Raw genomic sequence first — 24,939 nt, 5'->3', positions numbered from 1 at the left:
GTTCCACCGGTACGCTGTGCCTCGAGCTTCCTCTTGTTTCCGACGTCCGCCCCGAACAACCGCACACCCTATGCACTACAGCGTTTGTTCGGTTACCTCCAAAAGCCCTAACCTTCGTCGAATTGGCCTCAACGGCAACCGTGCCTGATGGCGACTATGTCGTCGCCCCTATTCGTGATGTCCTCCTGGCGCGCGACATCTCTGTGCCACACTCCGTCGTTACCCTTGCCGCTAATCGGATGTGTCTCCCCGTTGTCAATTTTGGCTTGACGAAGCAAGTGTTACCTGAAGGCATAGCGGTGGCCACGCTCCGGTCAGTGACAGACGACCACGTCACTGCTTTTGCAGCCGACGCGTCTCCAGATCCTCCTGATAACCCGCAGGGTGCCTTGAACCTCGACGGCCCATTACGTCCCATGGTCGCTCCGGACCTCGCCCCTGGCCAAGCAGCCGCCCTATATCGCCTTTTGCTTTCTTATCGCGACATATTTGACACTGACAATCGCCCACTTGGTCAGACGTCCCTTGTTAAGCATCGGATAAACACTGGTGATGCTGTTCCCATTCATCGCCGACCGTATCGTGTGTCCACGGCAGAGCGGCAAGTTATTCAGCAGGAAGTCACCAAGATGCTCGCCAAAGGCATTGTTGAGCCCTCGTCGAGCCCTTGGGCTTCGCCGGTGGTGCTCGTCAAAAAGAAAGATGGCACGTGGCGTTTCTGTGTCGATTACCGCCACCTAAACCGAATCACTAAAAAGGACGTTTACCCGTTACCACGAATTGACGACGCTCTTGATTGTCTTCACGGTGCCAAATACTTTTCGTCCATTGACCTTCAATCTGGTTATTGGCAGATTTCCGTCGATGACCAAGACAAAGAAAAGACCGCTTTCGTCACTCCAGATGGCCTCTACCAATTTAAGGTTATGCCGTTTGGTTTATGCAATGCCCCCGCCACGTTCGAACGGATGATGGACTCTCTGCTTCAAGGTTTCAAATGGTCAACTTGCCTTTGCTACCTCGACGACGTCCTTGTGTTTTCTCCTACGTTTGAGACGCACCTTGAGCGCGTCGCAGCTATCCTTGACGTCTTCCGCAAGGCTGGGCTCCATTTAACTCATCGAAGTGCCACTTCGGACGCCGCCAGATTACAGTGCTCGGCCATCTCGTCGATGCTTCCGGAGTACAACACGACCCGGAGAAGGTTCGAGCAGTAACAGCGTTTCCTGTACCTCAGTCTGTCAAAGACGTCCGGAGTTTTGTGGGGCTCTGCTCTTATTTCAGACGGTTTGTGAAGGATTTCGCAGCAATCGCTCGACCACTCACTGAACTTCTGAAGAAAGACGTACCTTTTACTTGGGGTTCCCCTCAGGCTTCCGCATTTTCACGCCTTATCACGATTCTGACCAATCCACCGATCTTGGCCCACTTTGACCCGTCCGCACCTACAGAGGTCCGAACCGATGCCAGTGGTTATGGGATCGGCGCAGTCTTAGCGCAACGACAACACGGACACGACCGCGTTATAGCCTACGCTAGCCGGCTCCTGACAACTGCAGAGCGCAACTATTCGATTACCGAGCGCGAATGTCTTGCTCTCGTCTGGGCTGTTTCAAAGTTCCGCCCATATTTATATGGCAAGCCCTTCTCAGTAATCACAGACCATCATGCGCTGTGTTGGCTTTCGTCGCTCAAGGATCCTACTGGTAGGCTCGGTCGTTGGGCTCTCCGACTACAAGAATATCCCTACACAGTGACGTACAAGTCGGGACGCCAACACCAGGACGCAGATGGCCTCTCTCGCTACCCAGTCCAAGACCCGTCCTCTACGTCTGATACTGACACCGACGCCTGCGTTCTCTCTGTTTTTCCACTGGTCCATGCCGCCGACGAGCAGCGCCGTGACCCGTCCTTGCGTGTCATCATTGACCGCCTGGAATCGTCACTTGCCGACAGCTCCCTTCGCTTATTCACACTTCAAGATGGCGTACTCTACCGCCACAACGTTCACCCCGACGGCCCAGCATTACTCCTTGTGATCCCTAAACACCTTCGCTCGGCTGTTCTCCACGAACTTCACGACCTCCCCACTGCCGGTCACCTCGGTGTGTCACGTACCTACGACCGGATCCGCCGACGCTTCTTTTGGCCAGGGCTTGCTCGCTCCGTTCGAAGATACGTAGCTGCGTGTGAGAAATGCCAGCGACGCAAGACACCGTCGACGCTCCCTGCTGGGTACCTTCAACCAATTGACATTCCCGCGGAACCATTCTTTTGGGTTGGTTTAGATTTACTTGGTCCTTTTCCTCTTTCTACCTCTGGGCAAAGGTGGATCGCTGTGGCCACAGATTACGCCACGCGCTACGCCATCACCCGAGCGCTCCCTACAAGCTGTGCCACAGATGTTGCCGATTTTCTTCTACGCGACGTGATTTTATTACATGGAGCTCCGCGACAACTTCTCACAGACCGTGGCCGGACATTCCTGTCGAAAGTTATCGCGGACATCCTGCAGTCCTGTGCCACGAGGCACAAGCTATCCACGTCATACCATCCGCAAACGAATGGCCTCACGGAGCGTCTTAATCGCACTCTCACAGACATGCTCGCGAAGTATGTGTCTTCCGACCACACTGACTGGGACCTCGCTCTACCGTTTGTCACCTTTGCGTATAATTCCTCGCGCCACGACACAGCCGGTTATTCGCCATTTTTCCTTCTGTTCGGCCGAGAACCAACACTGCCCCTCGACACAAGCCTCCCCGTTCACGCAGCACCCACCAGTGAATATGCACTTGACGCCATCGCCCGCGCTGCCCACGCAAGGGAAATTGCCCGTGGCCGCCTTCTGCACTCCCAAGAGAGTCAACGGCGTTTGTACGACCAGCGACACCGTGACGTGCACTTCCCGCCTGGTTCTTTGGTGCTTCTATGGTCTCCGTCGCGTCAGGTCGGCCTGTCAGAAAAACTGCTGTCTCGTTACACAGGCCCCTACCGAGTGATTCGTGCCGTGACTCCCGTCACCTACGAGATCGCCCCTGACGCCCCATCTGCTTCCCAGTCCAGTGATATCGTGCACTTTACACGACTGAAGCAGTATCACCCTCCCAGTGATGACATTTAGACGCTCCGGGACGTCGCTTCTGCCGCCGGGGGATTATGCTACACGCGTGTGGTATTTGGTTGTTTGAACGAGGCGCGCGGGCGCCTAGACGAAGAACACGAACTGCTCTGGGCTCTCGAGCTATCGGCTGATCTGGCCAGCGCTGCAGCTATCTTTTGTAAATATACTTGTAAATAGTCTCCTGTCCTTAATTCTTCGTTCGCATAACAATATTAATCCACTGGCTGCTTCTCAATTGCTTGTGCTTTCTGCTAAGAAATGATGGCACAGTTCCTGAGAATGGCAAATGCATAAGTAAATGAAAAGTGTCCTAGTTCAACAAAAGCTAGCATAATATTGCAGATGTTTAGATAAGAACAGACAGCCACTACCCGATTGACAAGCGAGCTGAAAGCTGCAAGTGGATCTAATAACTACAGCTTGGCCACTGCTAGACAGCAAGCATAACAAGAGAAAACTTTTGTTTTCTTTCGCAAAGAAAAAACAACAATGTTTTACTGCATAGTTCAGCAATCTCTCGGAAATCATTATGGGAGTCTGCCATACAGCAGACTCCCATAAAGATCCACATGAATTTTAAAATGTGAGAAACAATGTGCGCAGATTTGTTTTGTTACCCATAAGCCCAATGGAAAAAAACAAACAAAAAATCACCTACGCCATACCTTTGCACCGACTTAGTCGGCTCAACAAACTGGATCAGCAGACTCCTAGGATGTGACTCTGCTAGCTACATGGCTTTCTGGTGTCGATGTTTTGTGTGCTTCAGTAAGATGTTTCTTTCATCTCAATTTAATGAAAATTTTTCCTGCGTTAGTTACTTTTTACACAATTTGCGGTGAACCGAACTACTTCAGCACTAGTAGAGACTACTCATGCATGTCATACGTCCTGCTTGGACTGCATTACGCATTATAATGTGTACACTATTTGCAAATTCATGTGAAAGTCTCATTATGCAGTTCGAGTTTCTTTTACACTAAGCGATTGTGAAAAGTTGCGATTCTATTTCTTACATACACAGTTAAACCTGGATATAACAAAATTGACAAATTCCCGAAAAACTTTGTTATAAAGAGGATTTCGTTATATGCAGGTTCCGCACGAAAATTCGAAAAGAAACACTCACCGTATTTACTCGATTCAAACATGCTCTCAATTGTAACGCGCACCCATTTTCCATGACCAAAATAGAGGAAAAAAAATCCTTTACAGTACCGCGCACCTCATGCTTTCTTACAGAAATACAACTGTCACTCAAGATTTACTCCCAATACACTAAAGTTGCAATGAACAAAAAAGTCCCAGTTTCGCCCTAAAGGCGAAGCATCGATTGCGAAAGCAAATTAGCAGACAGCTATACAAAGTAAGGATAGTAGTTTTATCGGCCGTATAAACTTGTAAACATTCGCTGTTAAACAAAATTCGTAGACTAATGCCTAAGCACACGTACTACAGCACATGGTCGAAGCTAAGGGAGCTAGGCTTCTGTTTTTGGCCTCCTTTTTTTGTCCTTTTTTTGGCCTCCAGAAACGGCATCCAAGATGGCCATTTTGTCCTCAAGAGTCAATATCTTGCATTTCTTCATCGAAGCACTCATCCTTGGAATGTCACCACCAGGTATTGGATGCGTGTCGTTTCGCACAAGTGCAAGGCGTCGGAAAGGAAGAGCGAGAGACACAATGGCGTCGTAGCGTTGTATAGACCTACACCACGGCGCTATGTCAACTCCGCCGACGAGCCGCCGCCCGTGTGGCACCTACCACAGCAGCCGCTGGGGGTCGCGGGTGGTTGTGCGGTTCCATCTGTGAGACCTTTATTCTATGATCTTACAACGAAGAAATGCAGTATGTCGACGAGCTGAGTTGCGTCGAAATACGCAAGACGCTAAAGTTTTCATAGGTTTCCTGTTGATGAAAACCGTCGCTTAAGCAATGGGCCGCCGCGGTAAAAAGGGAAAGTTGGATTCTGATACCAGATCATCCATTATGTGCAAAACATTTTGTAACCGTTAAGCTTCTCTTTTATTTTGAATGGCATGCATTAGTTAACCTACATATGATCTTAGGATCGTTATTAGCGCGTGATTACAATTTCTTGCCACACTATATGGGAAAGGTAGATTAGGATTAGCCTTGAATGTAGGTCGAGCAAGCAGATGCGCCACAAAGCAAGTCACATTCACATTCATTTTCATCTCAAAGAATTGAGCCCCTGCAGTGTAGATATCCTATCACGCATTCACATACGCAGGCAGCACAGTCACAGGTGCGTTAATTGCAGTGTGGATGTCATAAACGCGCCTAAATGTGTCAATTAAATTTCGAGTGCGAAATAATGTACAGTGTTAGTACAGAGTTGGAGCGATCGGACAGCCGCGGCCAACAGCTCAGACTGCGCGGGCCTATACAGCCGGCGTTGCCGTCAGGACGGTACCTCGCCGGTCCCATCACCGAGGCAATCCCTTCTGTCGCCGCTCACGGCCACGTAGAAATCGGCTACGGCTTGTTTTTAACATGAAATAGTCCTTAATAGAAAAAATATCTCGAATTTGCGCGTGTTTCGTGAAGCAGCGCCCAGTACTAAATCACTGGCGCGATCGGGAGCAACGATCCGACGGCATTTCGCCGTTCGGACGGAACCCCAAGCACCGACCGTCTCAGCGAGGCAGCACGGCTGGCTTGCAAATATACTATGTTTCATTTGCTAATTGCACCAAAGACACCGTTTGCTTTTTGTTTGATATTTGCGCCAATTCATTTAAGTCCACGTTAATCGCATTGTCAAACATAAGCGCACTATGATGAGCTGCAGGCCAGATCGCAAGCGCTGCTGGCCGTCACTGCGGCGATCAGCGAGCTAGGCCTACCATCTCGTTCGGCCGTATTCCAATGTGGGCAAAATGCAAGAACGTTTCCCTGGGTGCACGTTAAAGAACCTCACGTGGTCGAAATTAATCCGGCGCCCCCACTACCGTGTGCTTCATAATGAAATCCATGGTTTTAGCACCCTCCACCCCCACCCCATTCAAAAAAAAGAAAGTGCCATCCTCGCGTGCAAGCGGGGGCGGCAAACGTGGGCGGAGCCTATGCGACGTCGCTATAGGGCCTAAATTATATCAACGGTGCCTACCGCTGTTTACAAACATGGTGTAGGTCTATAGTGTCACCTAGTGGCAGGTTAGTGAAGTGAAGCGCAGAGACTTGCGCAGTAACTAAAGAGTGGCGCTGCCAGCACTTTGAAAGAAAAAAAAATTTTTTTGTTAGGCAACATCAACTGGAAAAGAGAGTGCCGGCTTGGTGGGCTAGGCCAGCTGCAGCAGGCGCGTTAATTGGATCAGGTTTGAATGAAGGGAGGGGGAAAGGTAACACCCGCGGCGGTAAGATCGCCGGGTCGAGGGATGCAGGCCCGCCTCGCACATCACACACGTGCGCTTGCTCTCACCTCGCAGTCTCCGTGAATTAGAGCACGCCAAGTGCGCCGCTGCCGCTTCACATTCCATAGCAGCGAAGGTGCTTACGGTTGCTGCTCACGCAAAAATAACAAAAATTTGGGGCGAAATCTCTAGGTTGTGCGCTTAGAAAATTCGTTATTTCGAGGGAGTCTCCCGCTGCCACTTCGTTACGTAGAGGTCTCAAATACATGTGCTTCTATGGAGCAATGGCAGGGAATAGAAAAACTTCGTTATATCCAGGAATTTGCTATATGGAGGTTCGTTATAAGCAGGTTTAACCGCATGTTGTTTTCTCGTCTAGTATTTCTTTTTTTTTTCCTTTTTTTCCACTACGATTTTGGGATAGTAGGTTCTTCATTAGCCAAAATTCGTATACTGTCGCAGTTATTAAACAATGCTGATGGAAATTTTTCTGTGGACAAAAACAGTTATGGCAGTATCTACAATGATGTGGAAACCTGCAAGGCTGTCACTGTAGAAAAAGAAGAAGAAACGGACGCAGACTAGGACTGCGTGAAATCAGTGCTGTACGGAACGGCGTTCCTGGAACTAGTTCTTTTTGGGAGGAAAGGAAGAACGCCACAGCTCCATTAAGGGTCGGTGGAACTGTAACTGCAACTCGTTACGTTTATGAAGGAACGACAAAGAGAACGGCGTTCCTTCTGTAAATGTTCCGCCCGCATGCACGTACAGACGCACGCACGTACGCAGCACATCACGCAGGGTGGATGGGCGACCACGTGAGACGCAAATAACTACCGCTTGCCATGTCACGTGACTGTGGGGCATTTCTTTCGTGAGTTCTCCGCTGTATTTTTTATTACTAGGCTTCAAGATTGTCATGTGATGCTCCCTCCTGTAGTTTCTTTCCTCCATGCCGGCCTGCCGCAAAGAAACCATGACGTCAGGATCGCAGCGCCACTCGAGGGACTTCGAGGCGGATGGAAAGTTTCCAGTCCTCACGGGCACCGAAGCCTTCCAGCCGAGGCACAAGATGAGCTGTCGCGGTACTTGCTGGTACCAGGTGACTACCCGCTGTCGCAGATGAAAAACTTCTAGGGAGTGAACCAACTTTTCCTCAAGTACAACACGGCAGTACCCTCAAGCGCTTCAGTGGAACGGCTCCTCAACATTGCCAACGAAGTGCGGACGAAAAAATCACCAGTCCTTCCCCGGTCGAGAAAATGGGGGTAAGCAAAGATTGTGGCAAGACCACACTGTCGCAGGCGTTCTGCTTCGTTTGCCCTAAACTCAGCGACGGTGGCTCATCACGACGACGAGTCCTTCTTTCCCGAGCCAGTTCGCGGTGCCGTCGCTCAAACGCAGCCTGCTCCTCAGCAGAACGCATCACGCGCGGCTTTCCCATCCGGACGCCAAAACTGATCTGAGGCGAGGGAAGCCCGGTGGAGCGCACGCCAAGTCGCTTTTGATCCTTTCCTTTCCCTCCCCGTGACACACCAAACAACCGATTGGTCGAGTGCGTCACGTGATCCGGCGCCCCCCCCCCCCACACAACTTTCCCCGCACCAGCTCTACTCTGGGAGCGGAGCTGAAATGTGCGGCCTTGGTATGAGCCCTACGTGATTTATTTATTTATATATAAATGCAGACATTATAAGCACAAACATTTACATGGAGATAACCTCGACATAGCTCTTAATCGCCTACACAAGCTGGTGAAAAGGTTATCACTACATGACGGACAGCTGCAACGATACGAAATGGTCATAAGGCAATATCCCTTACTCGGGCATGCGGAGTTAGTGCCTGGAAAGATTCCTAACTGAAGAGCTGTCTACTATATGCCTCATAGAGAAGTGATCAGAAATGAATCACTGACTACGAAGCTCGGAGTAGTGTATGACGCGTCGTCCCATGCACAAGGTCTACCATCGCTTAATGAATGCCTGGACAAAGGGGAAAATCTGAATCCAGAACTGTTATAGGTCCCGATACGCTTTCGTTGGTACTCCATAGCCTGTAACTCATACATCGAGAAGGTGTTTCTGCAAATCGAGATACAGGAGCCTGATCGAGATGCATTCCACTTTCTTTGGTTCGATACAGTCCTTGGTAGCCAGAGCAATAACATAGTAGAATGGCGTATGACTCGGGTGCCCTTTGGGTCCACATCAAGTCCATTTCTGCTAATGGCAACTATTCAATATCACTTGGACATCGTATCTGATGAAGACAAGGCATTAGCCTCCATCCTGAAGAAAGCCTTCTATGTCGATGATCTGCTCGTTGGTGCGGACACTTTCGAAGAAGGTTTAGACATCTACAAGAATTCGAAGACAATCATGAATGACGCCGGCATGAACTTCCGTAAGTGGAAAACGAATGATAAACAGCTACAAGAGGTGTTTGATCGCAACGAAGAACAACTAGAAGGTGCACAAAAAATTTCCTAAATTAGGTATGCACTGGAACACAGTGAATGACCTCTTCGAATTCTCGGCAAATTCCTTATTCCGATATATTCCACATCATTTCAAGGCTCCCATTGAGTCCACATTTTGCTGAAGCGATCACCCATCCCTCATGTAATACCCCACACCGGGGCCTTTGAGGTAATAATAAATAAATAAATAAATAAATATGAATAAAGCTCAAGGCGACACGAAACACACTATACTAAAAACTGCTTATAGAATCTTCGATCCCCTTGGCATACTCTCCCCGTTTATTGTGACCGCAAAGCTGCTGTTTCAGCGCTTATGGGTATTAAAGAGCCCATGGGACGAAGAGCTGCCTGAAGACAAAGAATCAGTGGAAAGAATGGTCCGCAGACGCCTTTCAACTCTCTTCTGTGACAATCCCACAATGTGTAAGAGCTGGCCTGGAGGCGAGATAGACACTGCGGAGCTTCATATCTTCTCTGACGCCAGCTTGAAAGCATACGAAGCTTGTGCTTATTTGAGGGTAGTGGAGATCCGTGGCAATAGTCACATCACTCGTAGCAGTCAAATCATGCATAGCATCGATAAAAGTGCTAACGCTGCCTAAACTAGAGCTCATGGCAGCAGTAGTAGGAGCAAGGCTAATGAAATATATCCGGTTGTCATTGGATTCAAGGTTTCTGCCCTGTGTCATGTGGTTTGACTCCATGATCGTAATGAGCTGGATCCGTGACCAACAAAATGAGTTGGGCTAATTTGTAAAAAATAGAGTGATAGAGATAATAGACGTTACTGGCCTGGAGCCATGGCGTTACCGTCCAGGCGATCCCAATCCATCCGACTTATTTACTCGGGGAATATCTGCAAGAGCCTTGCGGGAGAGCAGCAACTAGTGGAATGGTCCCAAATGGTTGGAACAGCCGAAGTCAGCATGGCCTGAAGAAGTAGACACAATCCGCCTTTTTCATTTTCCTGTGCTGCCCTCTGCCACACGCCACTGGAAACATGGTGCCGGGGATTTCGCCGGTTGATTTGTGCAACTGCGTCCATGTTGAGTGCGCGTCGGTTGTGCGTTTCGTGGATCACAAATAATTATTAATTGCTTCTCCGGGGCAGCGCGTCATTCCTGGACGCAATGTAGCGCTCACTGACTGCTGGGTGAGCAGACCTAAGTGCACTGTTGTGCAAACAATGCAGCCGATAGAGGCACACTGAGTTCCGTCTGCCGAAGCGGCTGCCTTGGAGTTCATTGTCTTTGATTTCAGCACTTGGAGCTCGCTTTTTGTATTCTTTTTACACATTCTTTAGATATTTCGCATATTCAAGAAGTTTTCAAGCGCAGCCTTCCACGCCGGATTTATAAAAACGGTGCATTTGTATACATCGATATCTACAGCCATATATCGTTGTTAGCATCAAATATTGGAGAGAAGGTACATCACTGATATGAAATAATGTTAAACCGTAGCAAAACATACATATCTGCACATCTGAGCCGTGTTGTTCCACCCTGAGATGAATCAATGAGCGGCCGAACTGCTTAAACAATGGTAACTGTGATCCAGATACAAATATAACTGGCTGTTCATTTATTTCTGATTCTCGCTTTTCTTTAACTTCATCATACTTACAGTTTGCGCATGCTATAAAGCATTATTAGAGAAATCTGTGCTCGAATAAGCGCTCATTTATGGGTCGTGTTGTTCTCTCGCGAAAACGCGGATGCCATCGCTGAGACCGTTGATATAACTGAGCGAGACAGTTGTTTATGCTGCTTTACCGAATGAACCGTCTCTTGTTACCCGTTTGACACAAAGGTAAACTGTACATTACTGGAATTGAGAAATGTGTCAGCATAACACCACGTACAGATCAACCCATCTACGTAACGAATGCAACCGGCAGCCTACGAGTACGATGACGTACAGGTATTGGCACAGCTAGCGCTGTGTCGCCGCTTGCCGCTTACTGTGTACGTGCTGTGTGAACTTAAGAGTCGTTGATTTCAAATCAGTAAGGCCAGAAACGAACAATAAAAGCAGTTTCCTTTGCCCTAACTGCTTAAATTCAGTTCAAACCGCCGGTAGCAGGTGTAAGAGCTTGACGGCGCCAGGTCTAACCTTGACTGAACTTGATCAACATTGGCTCACACTTCATGTTCTCGACATGAGAGGGTCGAAACTTATGCATTTCAACTCCGTAGGCATCTTTGATTCATTTTGAGCACGATTAATACAATTATATATACATATGTATATATTATATGATCATATATGCAAGCGAAGGCACTGCGGATATATCGCGTTGTTGGTTCGACGGCCGGTCGTGCGGGGTTCGGTCGAACGATGGTCGGCACGCTGATTTTGTCGGTGCCATCGACAAGAAAGCCCGTCACAGCACAACTCGCGCTCGTCGGCTGTGTTGCTGTCGGCCTAGTATGATAAGATTGTCTCAGCGACCCAGGCCAATCGTTGGCATGAGCGTCTTGTCGGTCTCGTTTCGACCCAGTGTTACCGCGCCTTAAACGAGTACGTGAACTCAGGCGCGCGCTGCAGCCACCAGCAAGTGAGGGCTCACGCTGCAATAAGACTTCGCCAGCAACGTGATGTTTATAAGAGTCGCACAAGTGTAGTGCAGGGGAATTTTTCGTTAAATTTGCTAGCCATCAATGAAAGGCGGCAACTACATGGCTCAGGGTGCAGTCTGGACTACACACTGGCCGATTTCTGTTTTAAATTGGAGTTGCAGTTACGCTGCACACGTTTTCGGCACTGCACCGACGTCAAGGTACCAGTGGAGTTTCCACGTGTACAAGGCACGAGTGTGCATTAGCGCGCGTCCAAGTGCTTTTTTTTTTTCGGGGGATCTTACCTCAAGACACGGCTGCGCACACATCCCTTCCAAAACATTTCGTGACTAATCCGCTAGGGCAGGGCGCATGCGCCGTCGCACCGTAAAAAAGGTGAATTCGTAAACCTTGCCAGGACTTCAAGCCAGCGTATGAACCACCAAGCATTTTTCTCCAGGCACAACATCACGCGGACACGCTAATTGATATAACAAAGTTCAGCAATCTGCAAAAACTTCTGCGTGTCACATCTTGGCTCTTCCGATTTGTGAATCGAAGTCTAAGAATGCCAGCAGCGACTGTAAAAACAATATCAGCAGAAGACCTCATCAACGCCGAAACGTTCTAGATTTGTCATGTTCAACGAGAGGCTTTTCTTGTGGACATACAATGGCTTTTGCACGGAAATGCCGCTCCTAAGCACTCCATCTTAAAAGATCTTCACCCTTTCATCGACCAGAGCAAACAACTTCGACTCGGAGGTCGACGAACGAATGGACAAGACGTACGAGGAGAAGCATCCTATTATTTTACCGGGACACCACCCCTTCACGAAGTTGGTAATCATCGAAGCGCACTGTAGATCAGTGCACAGAGGTATTGTGAGTACCATGGTACAGGTTCACCAGCGTTTCTGGATTATTCGTGCTCGGCAGGAAACCAAACGAGTTATTAATGCCTGCTTTCTGTCTAAGAAATATAGCGCGAATCCAGCAAAAGTGCAATGTGCTCCCCTGACACTCGATCGGCTTGTTTCTTCGAGAACAAGCCGATCGCCATTTGAAGTATTTGGACTAAACTTTGCAGGACCACTCCATATAAAGCAGACTGCACCGACTGCCACCGACTGCAAAGGATACATTCTGCTACTCACCAGTGCCACCACCCGAGCAGTACACCTAGAATTGACGAGCGGGCTCTCAGCAGAAGCCTTCCTCCTAGCGTTCCGTAGATTTCTAGCTCGCAGAGCAGTGCCACAGACACTATATTCGGATAACGCATTGGCCTTCAAAAAGACATCACGGAACCTAAGAGACATATGGGATGTTATGAAAAGCTCCCCTTTTGCATCTTTCCTAGCCAAACATCGCGTCCAGTGGAAGTTCATTGTGCCTCTCCCACAAACTACCCCTGGTGGGGTGGTTTGTGGGAGAGGTTGATCCACTCCATCAAAACTTCTCTGCGGAAAGTACTTGGAAAGAGCTACCTGAGTAGCGAAGAGACTGAGACAGTACTGCTTGAAGCGGAAGCAGTGATCAATTCACGATCCTTGACCTACACGTATACTGACGCGATGGAACCTTCAGCAATATGTCCAGCCCATTTTCTTGTCGGAGGGTCATTGATGGCGGTTTCAGGAACACACAGCTCAGACTATGAAACGCGGTGCGCGCAAGCAACAACAGACGATCTGACCAAGAAGTGGCGGTACCATCAGAAACTGCTTGACCACCTGTGGATACGACGGAGAAAAGAGTACCTCCTCGAGTTGCGCTTACTGCATCGCTACTCATCAGGTGCCAGCAGTAACCTAAAAGTAGATTACGTAGTTCTCGTAGAACAGCCCGACATTTCAAGATGTATTTGGCCCCTTGGGCGCATAGTCGAAGTTTATCCTGGCCAAGATGGTGTAGTGCGGGCCTGTAGGATCAAGACACAAAATGGCAAGTTTGTACGGAGACCTGCACAGAAATTCTACACTCGAGTTGGCCCACAACTCCTTTGGGTGCGAGGATGTAGAAAAAGAAGAATAAACGCACGCAGACTAGGACTGCGTGAAAAGAAAAAGAAGTGAAGGAGCAAGAAACAAATGGCTCCGTGTCTAGCTTCTCGTGTCGGCTCGTAGTTTTTCTATAGACACCATATAAACATTTACTGAGGAAGTCATCAAGGTGTGTCTGCAGATTGATAACGAGTTGAGGACTGGAGCCACAAGAATTCTCCAGGAGCCACAAGAAACAGCAGTGTTTACACATAATGCAGCTAATAATGCCCTAGATGCTTTGGGGCATTTTTTAACATAAAGGCACTGAAGTAGTTTCCACGAAGCTTGGTGAAATGTCAGGTTTTGTGATGGCACATAGTTTTTACAGCACCTGAAAGTAGCAATTACTCAATGGTTTATATAAGAGTGCGTACACCAATACATTGTATCACACAAACACAATAAATGTTAGCAAGGATTGACTTCTGGCCTTGTCGGTGTGATGTCTTTGATATAGTGTTTGAGCGCAGAAACTTTTTCACATGGACACAGGAAGGGTCACAGAGAGCGTTTGTGTGTGTCCCTTCCTGTGTCCACGTTGAGCTTGTCTTAGCAGGAGTATACTGCATTTCTGCACACTAACCCCACTCCTATATGTAACTTGCACCCCTTACCTCAGCAATTCGAAAAAGAAAAAGCAGAAAATGTGTACACATAAGCAACCACATACAGAGTTGAAGCTTAAACAAAGCAACCCTGTACAATAAAGAAACTGCAAAATGCTGGTAGTTGGCTTTCCCACGTGGTTTTGTTACCCCACATAAAATGGCCGACCTGCATCGCACCACACCCAGTAAGCTGAGGGTAAGCCAGCAAACAGTGAGGATTTAGTAAAGAAAGACAGTGGCAAGCATAGCGACACCAGGTCACGTGCTCCTGCTTTATTTTCATTTCTAGGGCAATGTTCCACTATCTCGTGCCAGTAAAATGAGATGTGTGGGGAAGCAAACTTGAAGAATTTCAAATATACCCTATTATTGCCACAACCAATCTGAGGATACTTTAATGAATGCTGCTACAGCACTGTTTCTTGAATACCCATCTATACAGTCTTGAAGTTCGGAGTATATTTCAACTTGGGGCGTGGAAATCATACACGTAAACATCTCCTGGGAACTGACAACATTGCTTATAAGGGTTTCAACATCACAAATAAATAGGTATACAAACACTGGTAGCAACATTGACAGGAATTACCAGGACAATCAAATATTAAATTCATGCAAACAAATATTAAATCATGCAAACAAAATAAATGTCTCTTTCTACATCTTCATTTTGGTTTTATACTTACGCATCTACTGTTTCGGCTAATATAATCCAACTTGCCCAGTTTTCTATTCTCGTGCAGTATATTAAATCATAGTACAGATTGTGGGTTAATGGTACAGTTGACTGTTTCCTACCGCGCTCCAACCCGGTTTGCAGCAATGTGGAGCCCTTTAGAGATTGGAGAGAGGGAAAACCTTGCCCAGCCAAATGTGCTACGTGGTCCTAGAACACGGAGGAAGATTATTTAGGAGTAGAAACTCCCGCCAGCGCGGGCGCTTGCGTGCGGCCAGATAACGTCACATTAGTATGCGCCGACGGGGGCGCATGCAGTGGCGGCACCTTGCGGCACGTCATGCAAACAGCAGCGGAAAAAAAAAAAAAAGAGCAGCAGCCCAGTGGTGCTGCTCGGGCGCGTTCTCTTCGGCGGCGCCCGTGTTTCCTGCTCAAAGCAGACGACACGGGCATTCGCTTCAGTGTGCATGCCTTAACATTGTTTTTGTGGGCTTTTAAGTGAAACAGTAACTGTTCTTGTCAGTGTCTGTTCGAGGGCCGTAATACTTTCAGTGCTGATACATGCAGTGTATCCTTGTTTGAAATTTGCTAGCCTAAGATGGGACGCAGGTGGGACGCGTGAGTGCCCTCAGTAGAACTTGTAGAGGCGTGCGGCCGCGAACGGGAGTAACACACGTGAGCGGTTGCCCTGGCAACCAAGACTGCAATAATTTCTTTCTCGGCCGCCAGGTGCCACCAGCATGATAGTGGCTCCGCAGGCTTGTGACATTTTCTGGTCGCCGCAACTGACGGAGTTTCCACTCCTAATTGAATCTGGTTGAATCTGGGAATGCCTCCGAGTGCTATGAATGAACCTGGTAAATGCTTTCCGAGCGGCCACTTTCGGCCAGCCGAATGTAAACTACACCGTGAGAGCGCTCTAGTGTTCTCGAAAGCTACCAGTTGAACGTACTGTTACTGACTTCATCAATTTTTTAAACACATGCAAAAAAGGAAGACAGTTACGCTGTACTGTGACGAAGCAAATAAATAAATAAATAAATCACACCAAAGTTATTCCAACTCAGAAGTCCTGAATAATCCAATGTAAATTGACCATAAGTTGTGCACACTTTTGGAAACAGAAAGTAGGAAAGTAGGAAAGTCTTATTTCTAATTCAGCCAGTGTGTAGATAACTCAGTTCTTTATGCCAGTTTTGATTTTACTGGTGCACTGTCAACATGCAACTGGTGGCACAGCAACCGCATTGTGAAGCAGACATTATAACTGTCTCCAGGAATAATAGGGCATTACGACTCCCACTGAAAACACAACTAGACAAACAATATCTGCCTTACCTTCTCTTCTCCATTTATAACTTTTGTACGGAGACTATACTTTTAGGGAGCAAAGTAGTGCGATGCCACTTTTGCATGATTAGACAACATTTTTGTCTCAGTTCCATGTAAATATGTGTTGATGCAGTGGAAGCAATGACAAGTATTTGTTCGGTGGGTAAGCAATTGTAGACAGGGACATAGCAGCGTCAGTTCTATTTTGGTGTTGCCCGTGACCACATGCATGTGAGAACATGCATATGATTAAATGCAACAGATGTTTTAGTACCGGAATAGCATTCCAGAAGATGTGGAACATCTTTCACACAAACTAAACAAGCTGAAATTTGTTTAATTTATTCTAATGTGTTCACCAGCATTATAGAGAGAAAACACGACTCTTTTCGTAGTTACTGGCCTGAGATGCAAGATTACTATCACGCGGTCACAAGAAACGAAAGGACATGTGCAAGGAATGACGCAGAACTTCATACTCACTTTTACTTTCGTGTATGAATAGAAATAGGCCAGGAAACACAACTGCAGCAGAAAACCAATAGAATTCACCCACACCAATATTCCATCTTCTTTCATAACACCGTACTCGAACCACAGGAATGTGCTAGACAAGGAACGAAAGAAAATGCAAATGTCGAACAGTTTCGCTTCGAACTGCCACGTCTAAACACTTACGCAAGCATTCCGGCCAAGAACGGCAACGGCGACAAGTCATGCGTTCCACCTTTTTCCCGCACCTTTCTGCATATTTGTCTGAAATGAAAACAGCAAAGGTAGTAATGTGCACACTTTCGGCGATCGCAACAGCATTCAGAGTGCCTTCCACGGGATTACTTCCCTCGTTCTGCATACGTGTTGCGCCGCGCACCTGCGCGGTCGCAAAACGCCGCTTAAGGCAGGTTTCTTCGGTTGACATGATAACGGGACTTTATGAGCCAGTAAATTGAGCCACTCACACTCCGCTCGCGTAGTTGACAATGGTAAAGACGAGCGCCAAGTCGCCTACGATCGTTTTGGCCGTTTCCGTCGAATACATGTTGCAGCAAATTGTTACGACGATTCACGTCACTCGATGATGTGCTTAGCAAACAGTTGTAAGTCATGTCCAACCGGCGAACACGCAGTGGAACATCTCAGAGACGGAGCGGCAGAAAGCAGACACCTCCACCTCCGGCGAAACCAGGCTATTCGAAAACAACCGGACGAATCCAAACAATCAAAAGGAACGAAAAATCGCGAGTGACGTAGCTCATTGTTGCCAGCATGGCATGGGTTCAAAACACTTCAATGTGAAGTGAAAAAGCTGAAAGTATACGTCAGAGGGATTTCTTTAATCTTTGTTACTTAAATATAAAAGAGGCCAAATTAAAAGGACTAGGTGCGCGAAATTCAAGAGACTTAACGCATAGCGCCAGATTTGAAGCTCACGAAACACGTAACTGTGTGTGTGTGTGTGTGCGTGCGTGTGTGCGCGTGCGTGCGTGTGTGTGTGTGCGTGCGTGTGCGTGCGTGTGTGTTTGCGCTCCTAAATCATGTCATATATGTGCCACCTAGGCCCTCTGAAATTGACTGGCCTAATTGGACTGCGTGGTGCTACCCGCGTGCCTCGACGTATTCATTCCCCTTCCCATACCTTATCCAATTTGGCCGAAGTACCATCCATAAAATAAAGCATCAGCTCTCATTCTACTCGACTCTCTCCCCCCCCCCCCCCCCCCCCCACCGAATGGTGACCAACCGTACGCTTTCCTGGTCGGCAAAGTAATTCAGCTTCAAGTTCTGCCACATCTGCTACTTCCATCGGATTTATGCAATGGAAGGTGAGGACATCACTTACCTGGCAAATTGCAATGAGGAATTCGCTGATAAAAGAAATCACAATAATACAATAGTGGGGGATAAGTAGGGAGCACTAAGTTGGAAGCAAAAGTGTAGAGATGACCGCACCAGCTAAAACATTCAAATTTCGTCTGGGCACAGTCACACTGCGGGAAATTTTCTTAGTGCATTACATTGATCAATCAAGACGCGCCTAGTCCATACCACTTAATTTCAGTTTGTATGCCTAGGCTGCGCAGAAAAAAGAAAGAATCGCAGCATCCAGGTCACAATAAAATCCCTATATAAGAAAAGTATATAAGAAAAGTATGTGGGTATGAGCCACATGTGACGTGTTTCGTTTGGCTCCTGCTTTTTGCTCATTTTTCGAATGTTTATTGAGTGTGTGTCCTTGAACTTCCTACATTTTTGGATCCGTGAGGTCAAGAGGAATACGCCGATACCCGACTTTTATGGGTGGGTGGACTTTTGTGACTTTTACTGCCGTTTTTCTATGAACCCCGACGTGACTGTGTGTTGACCCTAACCGCGTTAGGGTTAGGCATCGCTCGCCCGCCTCTTCTTTTCCACGGACTTCGTGATGATGGACTGTGAGGTGGAGGGGGAGATTTTAACTCCTGAGGACTTTACTAAAGACTCCGGGTGGCAGCTCGTTGACGCCAGACGTTCAACGAGAAGGAGAAACGCGGCCGCCAACCAGACTGGCGCCGATGTGGTCGAAGTTCAGCCTAACGCCGGTTCCAACGCTCGGTGCCGCCCCGACCACGCGGGCATTAAAAGCAAGATTATTCGAGGGGGCAGGATGCCTCCGCTGCCCAAGGAGGAGGCAAAGATCATCGTGCGGCCTAGGGGAGGTCTATGTATCAGCAAGGTGGGACCTACTGCGGTTGCCGACGCCATATGGCAGGCTGCCGGACTCGATTCGGCGACACGGGACACCGACACGATGTGTCCCAACTTTCAACAAAATATAATGGTGATCAGCACACCCAACAGAAACAACGCTGCACGCTATGTCGGTATCTCGGGCATCTCCGTCGCCGATCGACGCTTTGAGGTGAGCGCTTACGAGGCCGCCCCCCACTCCACGTGCAAGGGCGTCATCCGCGGCATCTCCCTCAGCGACGGGCCTGTGATGATCGACAAAAAGCTCGTCAATCCAAGAAACCCCACGGTGCTCGGCGCCAAAAGAATCAAGAACACCGGCACCGTGGTGGTTCTGTTCGACGGTTACAAGGTGCCCAATTTTGTCTCGTACGGCGGCATTATCGTCAAGTGCACTTTATTTCGCAAGCAAATGGACGTGTGTTACAGCTGCGGCAGACTCGGGCACCGCTCCGACGTCTGCCCTTCGCCCAACGAAGCCATCTGCAGGGGATGCGGAGAAGCAAACCCCGACGCTCAACATAGGTGCGATCCCAAATGCAAGCTCTGCGGAGGCGACCACCTTACGACCGCCCAGGAGTGTAAACAAAAATTCCAGATGCCGTATCTCGTCAGGCGCAGACGGAGGGAACGCTCCCGCGCCCTCAACGACGCGAATCAAGCCCGGCAAGCATCGCCTCAACGCCGATCTGGCCGCAGCCGCTCCCGGTCCAGGGAGAGATCCAGGTCTCGTGGACGCACCAGGAGCCGCACCGTCTCCAGGTCCAGGTCGGGATCCCGGGTCCGATACAAATCTAGGTCCAGATCCGGTTCCAGGGGCCGCCAAGGTTCCAGAGCCCAGCCATCATCCGGACCTCAGTCCGCCTCCACAGGCTGCGGGAGGCAACCGACCCTCGTTTGGGCCGATCTGGTGCGTCTCAAGCCCGGCGCCAATACGGGGGCCGCTCCGGCACCTCGTAACGACCCGCCCCCAGAGCAAGCTAGGGACTCGGAAGTCATTCGCTTACGCAAAGAGAACGACGACCTCAAGAACACGATCAATAGGCTCGTTAAAGAAATGGCGGAGATCAAGAAACTTGTTTCGAATGCGTCGGGTAACGATGCGGCAGTCAGGGCCTCCGAGACTCCAATCCCAGCTCCGGTAGACGGTACTGCAACGTCCTCAAAACGCAGGGCAGTCGTAAATCAAACATGCGAATCGGGAGTGTTGTCCGCAGAAGTCAGCGAGATTAAGCAAACTCTCACTGCGCTGGCAGACAGCCTCAAACAGGTCGCCCCTAGCGTTACTTTCCTCACCGACAGCGTTCGCCAAATTCAGGTTGCGCTCGGGGACCCCAAAAGGGGCCTCGGAGCTCTCGCAGATCGCATCGACGCCATTGAAGCGCGAATGGCTTCATCCGCCACCGTCGTTCAACCGCTGCTGAGGGAAGCTAGACTTAAGTATCCCACCAGCGCTCCGACAGAAGGTCCCATTCTTTGCGCAGCCCTAACTGCCCCGTTAGGTGGTTGTCCGTCCGGTCAGCCCAATAATGGATAGATCAAAAGAGAGTTTTCGCATTTGGCAATGGAACTGCAGGGGGTATTCTAACAAGAAAGCCCCGCTGCAGCAGTTTTTCAGGTCTTTGGTGATCAAACCTCAGGTCATTGCTCTTGAGGAAACATTAGTCTCCGCTGCCTCGCTCCAGGGCTACAGGGCCGTGTCGGGCCGGCCTGGGGGGCGAGGCATTTGTACCTTGATCGATAAAAGGCTTACTCATCTCACCCACGACCTCAAGCTGGGGAGCGATATAATCGAATATGTCATGGTTGAGATCCTGCTCGACGCGCCGCAGCGGAATCAGCGCAGAAACAGTGTCTTCGTTCTCAATATCTATAGCAACCCCAGGGACTCGCGCCAACAGTTCAAGACCATCCTCAAGAAAGCGACCGACCTGGCCGGCCCACGACCTTTGGTCGTCGTCGGCGACTTCAACGCCCCGTACGGCCTCTGGGGTTACATCTACGACACTACCAAGGGGCGCAACCTGTGGCAAGACGCCAACGAGATGGACCTCACTCTGGTCACGGACAAAGCTTTTCCCACGCGTATCGGCAACTCCGTCACCCGGGACACGACACCCGACCTCGCCTTCGTCAAGAACGTCGAGGACGTGGGCTGGGAGAACACCGCCATGGAGTTTGGCAGTGACCACTACATTCTCGAGACCCACTTCAAGGTGGCTCGGAGTAGGGTCAGGGAATTCACATTCGTCGATTGGGACCATTTTCGCAACATTCGGGAAGAACCCGGGAGAGCCAGGGAAACCACCAGCCTCGAAGAATGGTGCGAATGCATCCGCAACGACGCTTCCGCGGCCACCAAGAAAGTGGAAACTGATCTCGACGTCGAGCGAATGGACAGCAGACTCGCCCATCTCATCGAGGCCAAAAACGCCCTGCTCCGTCGATGGAAGGGTCAAAGGCTCAATCGCAGACTCCGAAAGAAAATCTCGGAGCTCAACAAGGTCATCGATGACCACTGCAAAGCGCTATGCCAGCAGCAGTGGGACGAGCTCTGCGAATCCATTGACGGACAGATGCGCAATAGCAAGTCCTGGGGTATGCTGAAGCACCTTCTCGACGAAAGCGGCTCCAAGTCAAATCAGAAGCATACGTTGGCCCGGGCCCTTCACGAAGCCACCAGGTCTCACACGGTTGATGTACTCGTCTCCAAGCTCATTCAGAAGTACCTGCCCATCCGGCGCGACGGGGATCCGGCGACCCAACTCCCTGACTACCGAGGCCCTCCTCGCCCCGAGCTGGACGAAGACTTCTCCGTTGCCGAGGTCAGACAGGCCATCTTCGCGCTCAACCGCAAGTCTGCGCCGGGTCCGGACGGAGTCACCAACAGAATGTTGAGAAACCTCGACGACCCGTCGATTGTCTTTCTCACCGAGAAGATCAACGAGTCCTGGAAGAGCGGCGTGGTTCCTGCAGAATGGAAGTCGGCCTGCACGGTGCTGATTCCCAAGCCCGGCAAGGCCCCGAACATCGAGAACCTGAGGCCGATTTCTCTAACCTCCTGCGTCGGCAAGGTCATGGAGCGCGTCGTCCTCAACAGACTCAACGGGTACCTCGAAGACAACGACGTTTACACGTACAACATGATCGGGTTCCGCGCCGGACTCTCGACGCAGGATGCAATGAAACTAATCAAGCATCAGATCGTGGACGGCCGTTCCAGAGACGTCAAGGCTCTGCTCGGTCTGGACCTCGAGAAGGCTTTCGACAACGTGCTCCACGCCTTTATCGTCAAGACCATTTCAGACCTAGGTCTCGGTTCCAGATTCCACAGCTACGTAAGCTCTTTTTTAACGGACAGGAAGGCCAATCTTCGCATTGGAGACTTCCGCTCCGAAGATGTGCCCCTCGGAGCACGGGGCACTCCTCAGGGCGCCGTAATCTCCCCCACACTATTTAACATCTGTATGATTGGTCTTTCCGAAAGGTTGGCATGCGTTGAGGACGTCAAGCACACCATCTACGCCGACGACATTACCATCTGGTGCGCCGGGGGATGCGAGGGCAGAGTCGAAGAAGCCATGCAGGAGGCGATCGACGTGATCGAGGAGTATCTCCGCCCCACCGGACTTCGGTGCTCCCCCGCCAAGTCGGAGCTTCTGCTTTACAGAAAAGAGAAGGGAAGAAGACCGAACGATTGGAAGCCAGTCTCCGAAAGCAACATCTGTCTTCACACTTGTGATGGAGGGGTGATACCCAGGGTCGACGTCATTCGGTTCCTGGGCATGTTTGTCGAATTCAACGGCGGGAACGGAACGGCTCTCCGCAAGATCATCGCAAAGACGGACAACGCCTTCCGCCTCGTTCGCAGAATCGCAAACAGACACAGAGGCATGAAGGAAGCCAATCTCCTCACCCTTATCAACGCCTTCGTATTATGCCACTTCACGTACACGATTTCTATGCACAACTGGCTCAGAGCGGAGCGAGACAAGCTCAATGCTCTCATCCGCAAAGTAGTCAAAAGGGCTCTCGGGCTACCAATTAGGACCCATACCGAAGATCTCCTCAAGCTGGGGGTACACAACACCGCCGAGGAGATTGCCGAAGCCCAAGAACGCGCGCAACTCGCTCGCCTGACCACCACAGCGGCAGGTAAACGCATCCTCGAAGAGCTGGGTTACCCTCCTGTGGTATCTTCGAGGGTCAGTACCCCGATCCCTAGGTGCATTCGAGACAAGTTCGAAGTGGCCCCCGTGCCTCGAAACGTCCATCCCGTCCACAACGAGGGCAGACGCAAGGCGAGAGCAGTAGCAATTCTGAAACAGATCTATCAACAAGGCATCAGAGCACGCTTCGTCGACGCCGCGGAGTACAGCGATGGAAAGACCTTTGCCGTCGTCGTGGTCGACTCCAGCGGCAAGCTTTCCAATAGCGCTTCAATTCGCACTTCAGACCCCGAAGTCGCCGAGCAAGCCGCCATCGCCCTCGCCCTGCTAGACGGTCGTGGGTCTGAGATCTACAGCGATTCCAAAACGGCAGTTAGGGCTTTTCAGAAGGGTCGCATCGCCGAGCAGGCTGCTCGTCTTCTTAGCGTCTTCAATCCGGATGCTCTCACGCATCATTCGATTCACTGGTTTCCCGCTCACGTAGGGTCGGTCGAGGGTGCTCCCCCGAACCTCAATGAGTCTGCTCACGAGGCTGCGCGCGACCTCACCGACCGCGCTTCCTCTGTAAGGAGAGCCGACACCCCTCCCCCCTACGGCCACAGGGATGCTCCCGCTACTCACAACGAGGTGACAAAATTTTTCTACATGTCCAGAAGGGTCTTTCCACCCCCTCACCCCAAATTGAATAGCGCGCAAGCTGTTTCGCTTAGACTTTTGCAGACCGGCACATATCCGTGTCTGGCCGTTCTGCACGAAGTTTACCCTGACGTATATCGCGACGACGCCTGCCCATCCTGTGGGCAGACCTCCACTCTAGCACACATGCTCTGGGAGTGCGGGTCGAGATACCCCAAGTTCAGCAAGGACGAGTGGGACTCGCTTCTGCGTAGCCCCGCTCTAGACAAGCAAATCCTGGCTGTCCGGTGTGCCCGCGACCGGGCTGGTGGGCTAGACCTGCCGGTCCCGACGTGGGACTAGCCGGGTGCGCGACGAGTTCGCGTCCTCGCCGGACCTGTAATAAAAGTTATTTCACTCACTCACTCACTCACCGCCATCTACTCTTTCCTCCGCCGCCTCCTCTCCTAAAGCGCTTGCTTTTTTCTTTACTTTTTGCTTGCGAAAGCCAAGTCGACGGTGGCGCACCTAGAAAGTCCACGTTGAAGCTTTCAGGCCGGGCGCGCGCCGCCGTCGCCGCCGCCGGCGACTGCGGCTGCGCAGAGGACTTTCAACATGGCTCTGAGGCGGAAAAAAAGAAAATATAAAGAAGTGAAAAGCGCGCGCTATCATCGTCCAATCGGAGAAACAGGAGAGAGAGAAGCGGCGTTTATCAAAGGATGGCGGTACTTTTCTTATATAGGGATTTTAGGTCACAAGACTGTCCTCGCGACTTCACATATCTGTCTCCGTCCCGCAGGTCGCACAACTCAGCTTTAGGTCATACCACGCCAAGCCCACAAGCCGCGTACACTCGAACATTTCAAATTTCTTTTTAAAACATTGTGGGCACGCACAGGGGCGTAGCCAGGGGGGGTGCTGGAGCTTCAGCCCCCCCCCCCCCCCCCCCCGAAATGTTTTTGTGCTGGCATGCACCGCCGCCAACAACAACCACCGGCACCGGGAATGATTCTGGATTTTGTCTACAATATTTTTTTCCCGCTTGAAAAGACATTTCGGCGCGCACATTGCGAACTCAGGCTGGATTTCGTGGCAATGCCCTTGCACCTGCAGTCACACCTCGCAGCGGCCGCGGAATCTACGGAGCGCCATGGATTTCAATTCCAAAACTTTATGGGTATAAAGTTCTCATAAACTTTTGACGCGAAAGGTACGCTGC

General features: G+C 50.1%; 1 protein-coding gene across 1 annotated transcript in view; it reads right to left on the bottom strand.

Moving 5' to 3' along the window:
- LOC119441874 (sugar transporter SWEET1-like) overlaps positions 1 to 17,449 on the bottom strand; it is a 32,984-nt gene extending 15,535 nt beyond the window's left edge. The window contains exons 1-3 of the mRNA XM_037706512.2: positions 17,169 to 17,449; positions 16,888 to 16,965; positions 16,693 to 16,816 (exon numbers count right to left, since the gene is read on the bottom strand). Of these exons, the coding sequence (XP_037562440.1) occupies positions 16,693 to 16,816; positions 16,888 to 16,965; positions 17,169 to 17,248 (282 nt within the window). The 5' untranslated portion in view covers positions 17,249 to 17,449. The remainder of the gene's footprint in view (positions 1 to 16,692; positions 16,817 to 16,887; positions 16,966 to 17,168) is intronic.
- Positions 17,450 to 24,939: the final 7,490 nt, after the last annotated feature.

This window comes from Dermacentor silvarum, chromosome 2 (assembly GCF_013339745.2).
Source record: "Dermacentor silvarum isolate Dsil-2018 chromosome 2, BIME_Dsil_1.4, whole genome shotgun sequence".
In the NCBI taxonomy this organism is placed as follows: domain Eukaryota; kingdom Metazoa; phylum Arthropoda; class Arachnida; order Ixodida; family Ixodidae; genus Dermacentor; species Dermacentor silvarum.
Note: the sequence above shows the minus strand (reverse complement) of the source record. Positions and strands in the feature narration are given on the sequence as shown.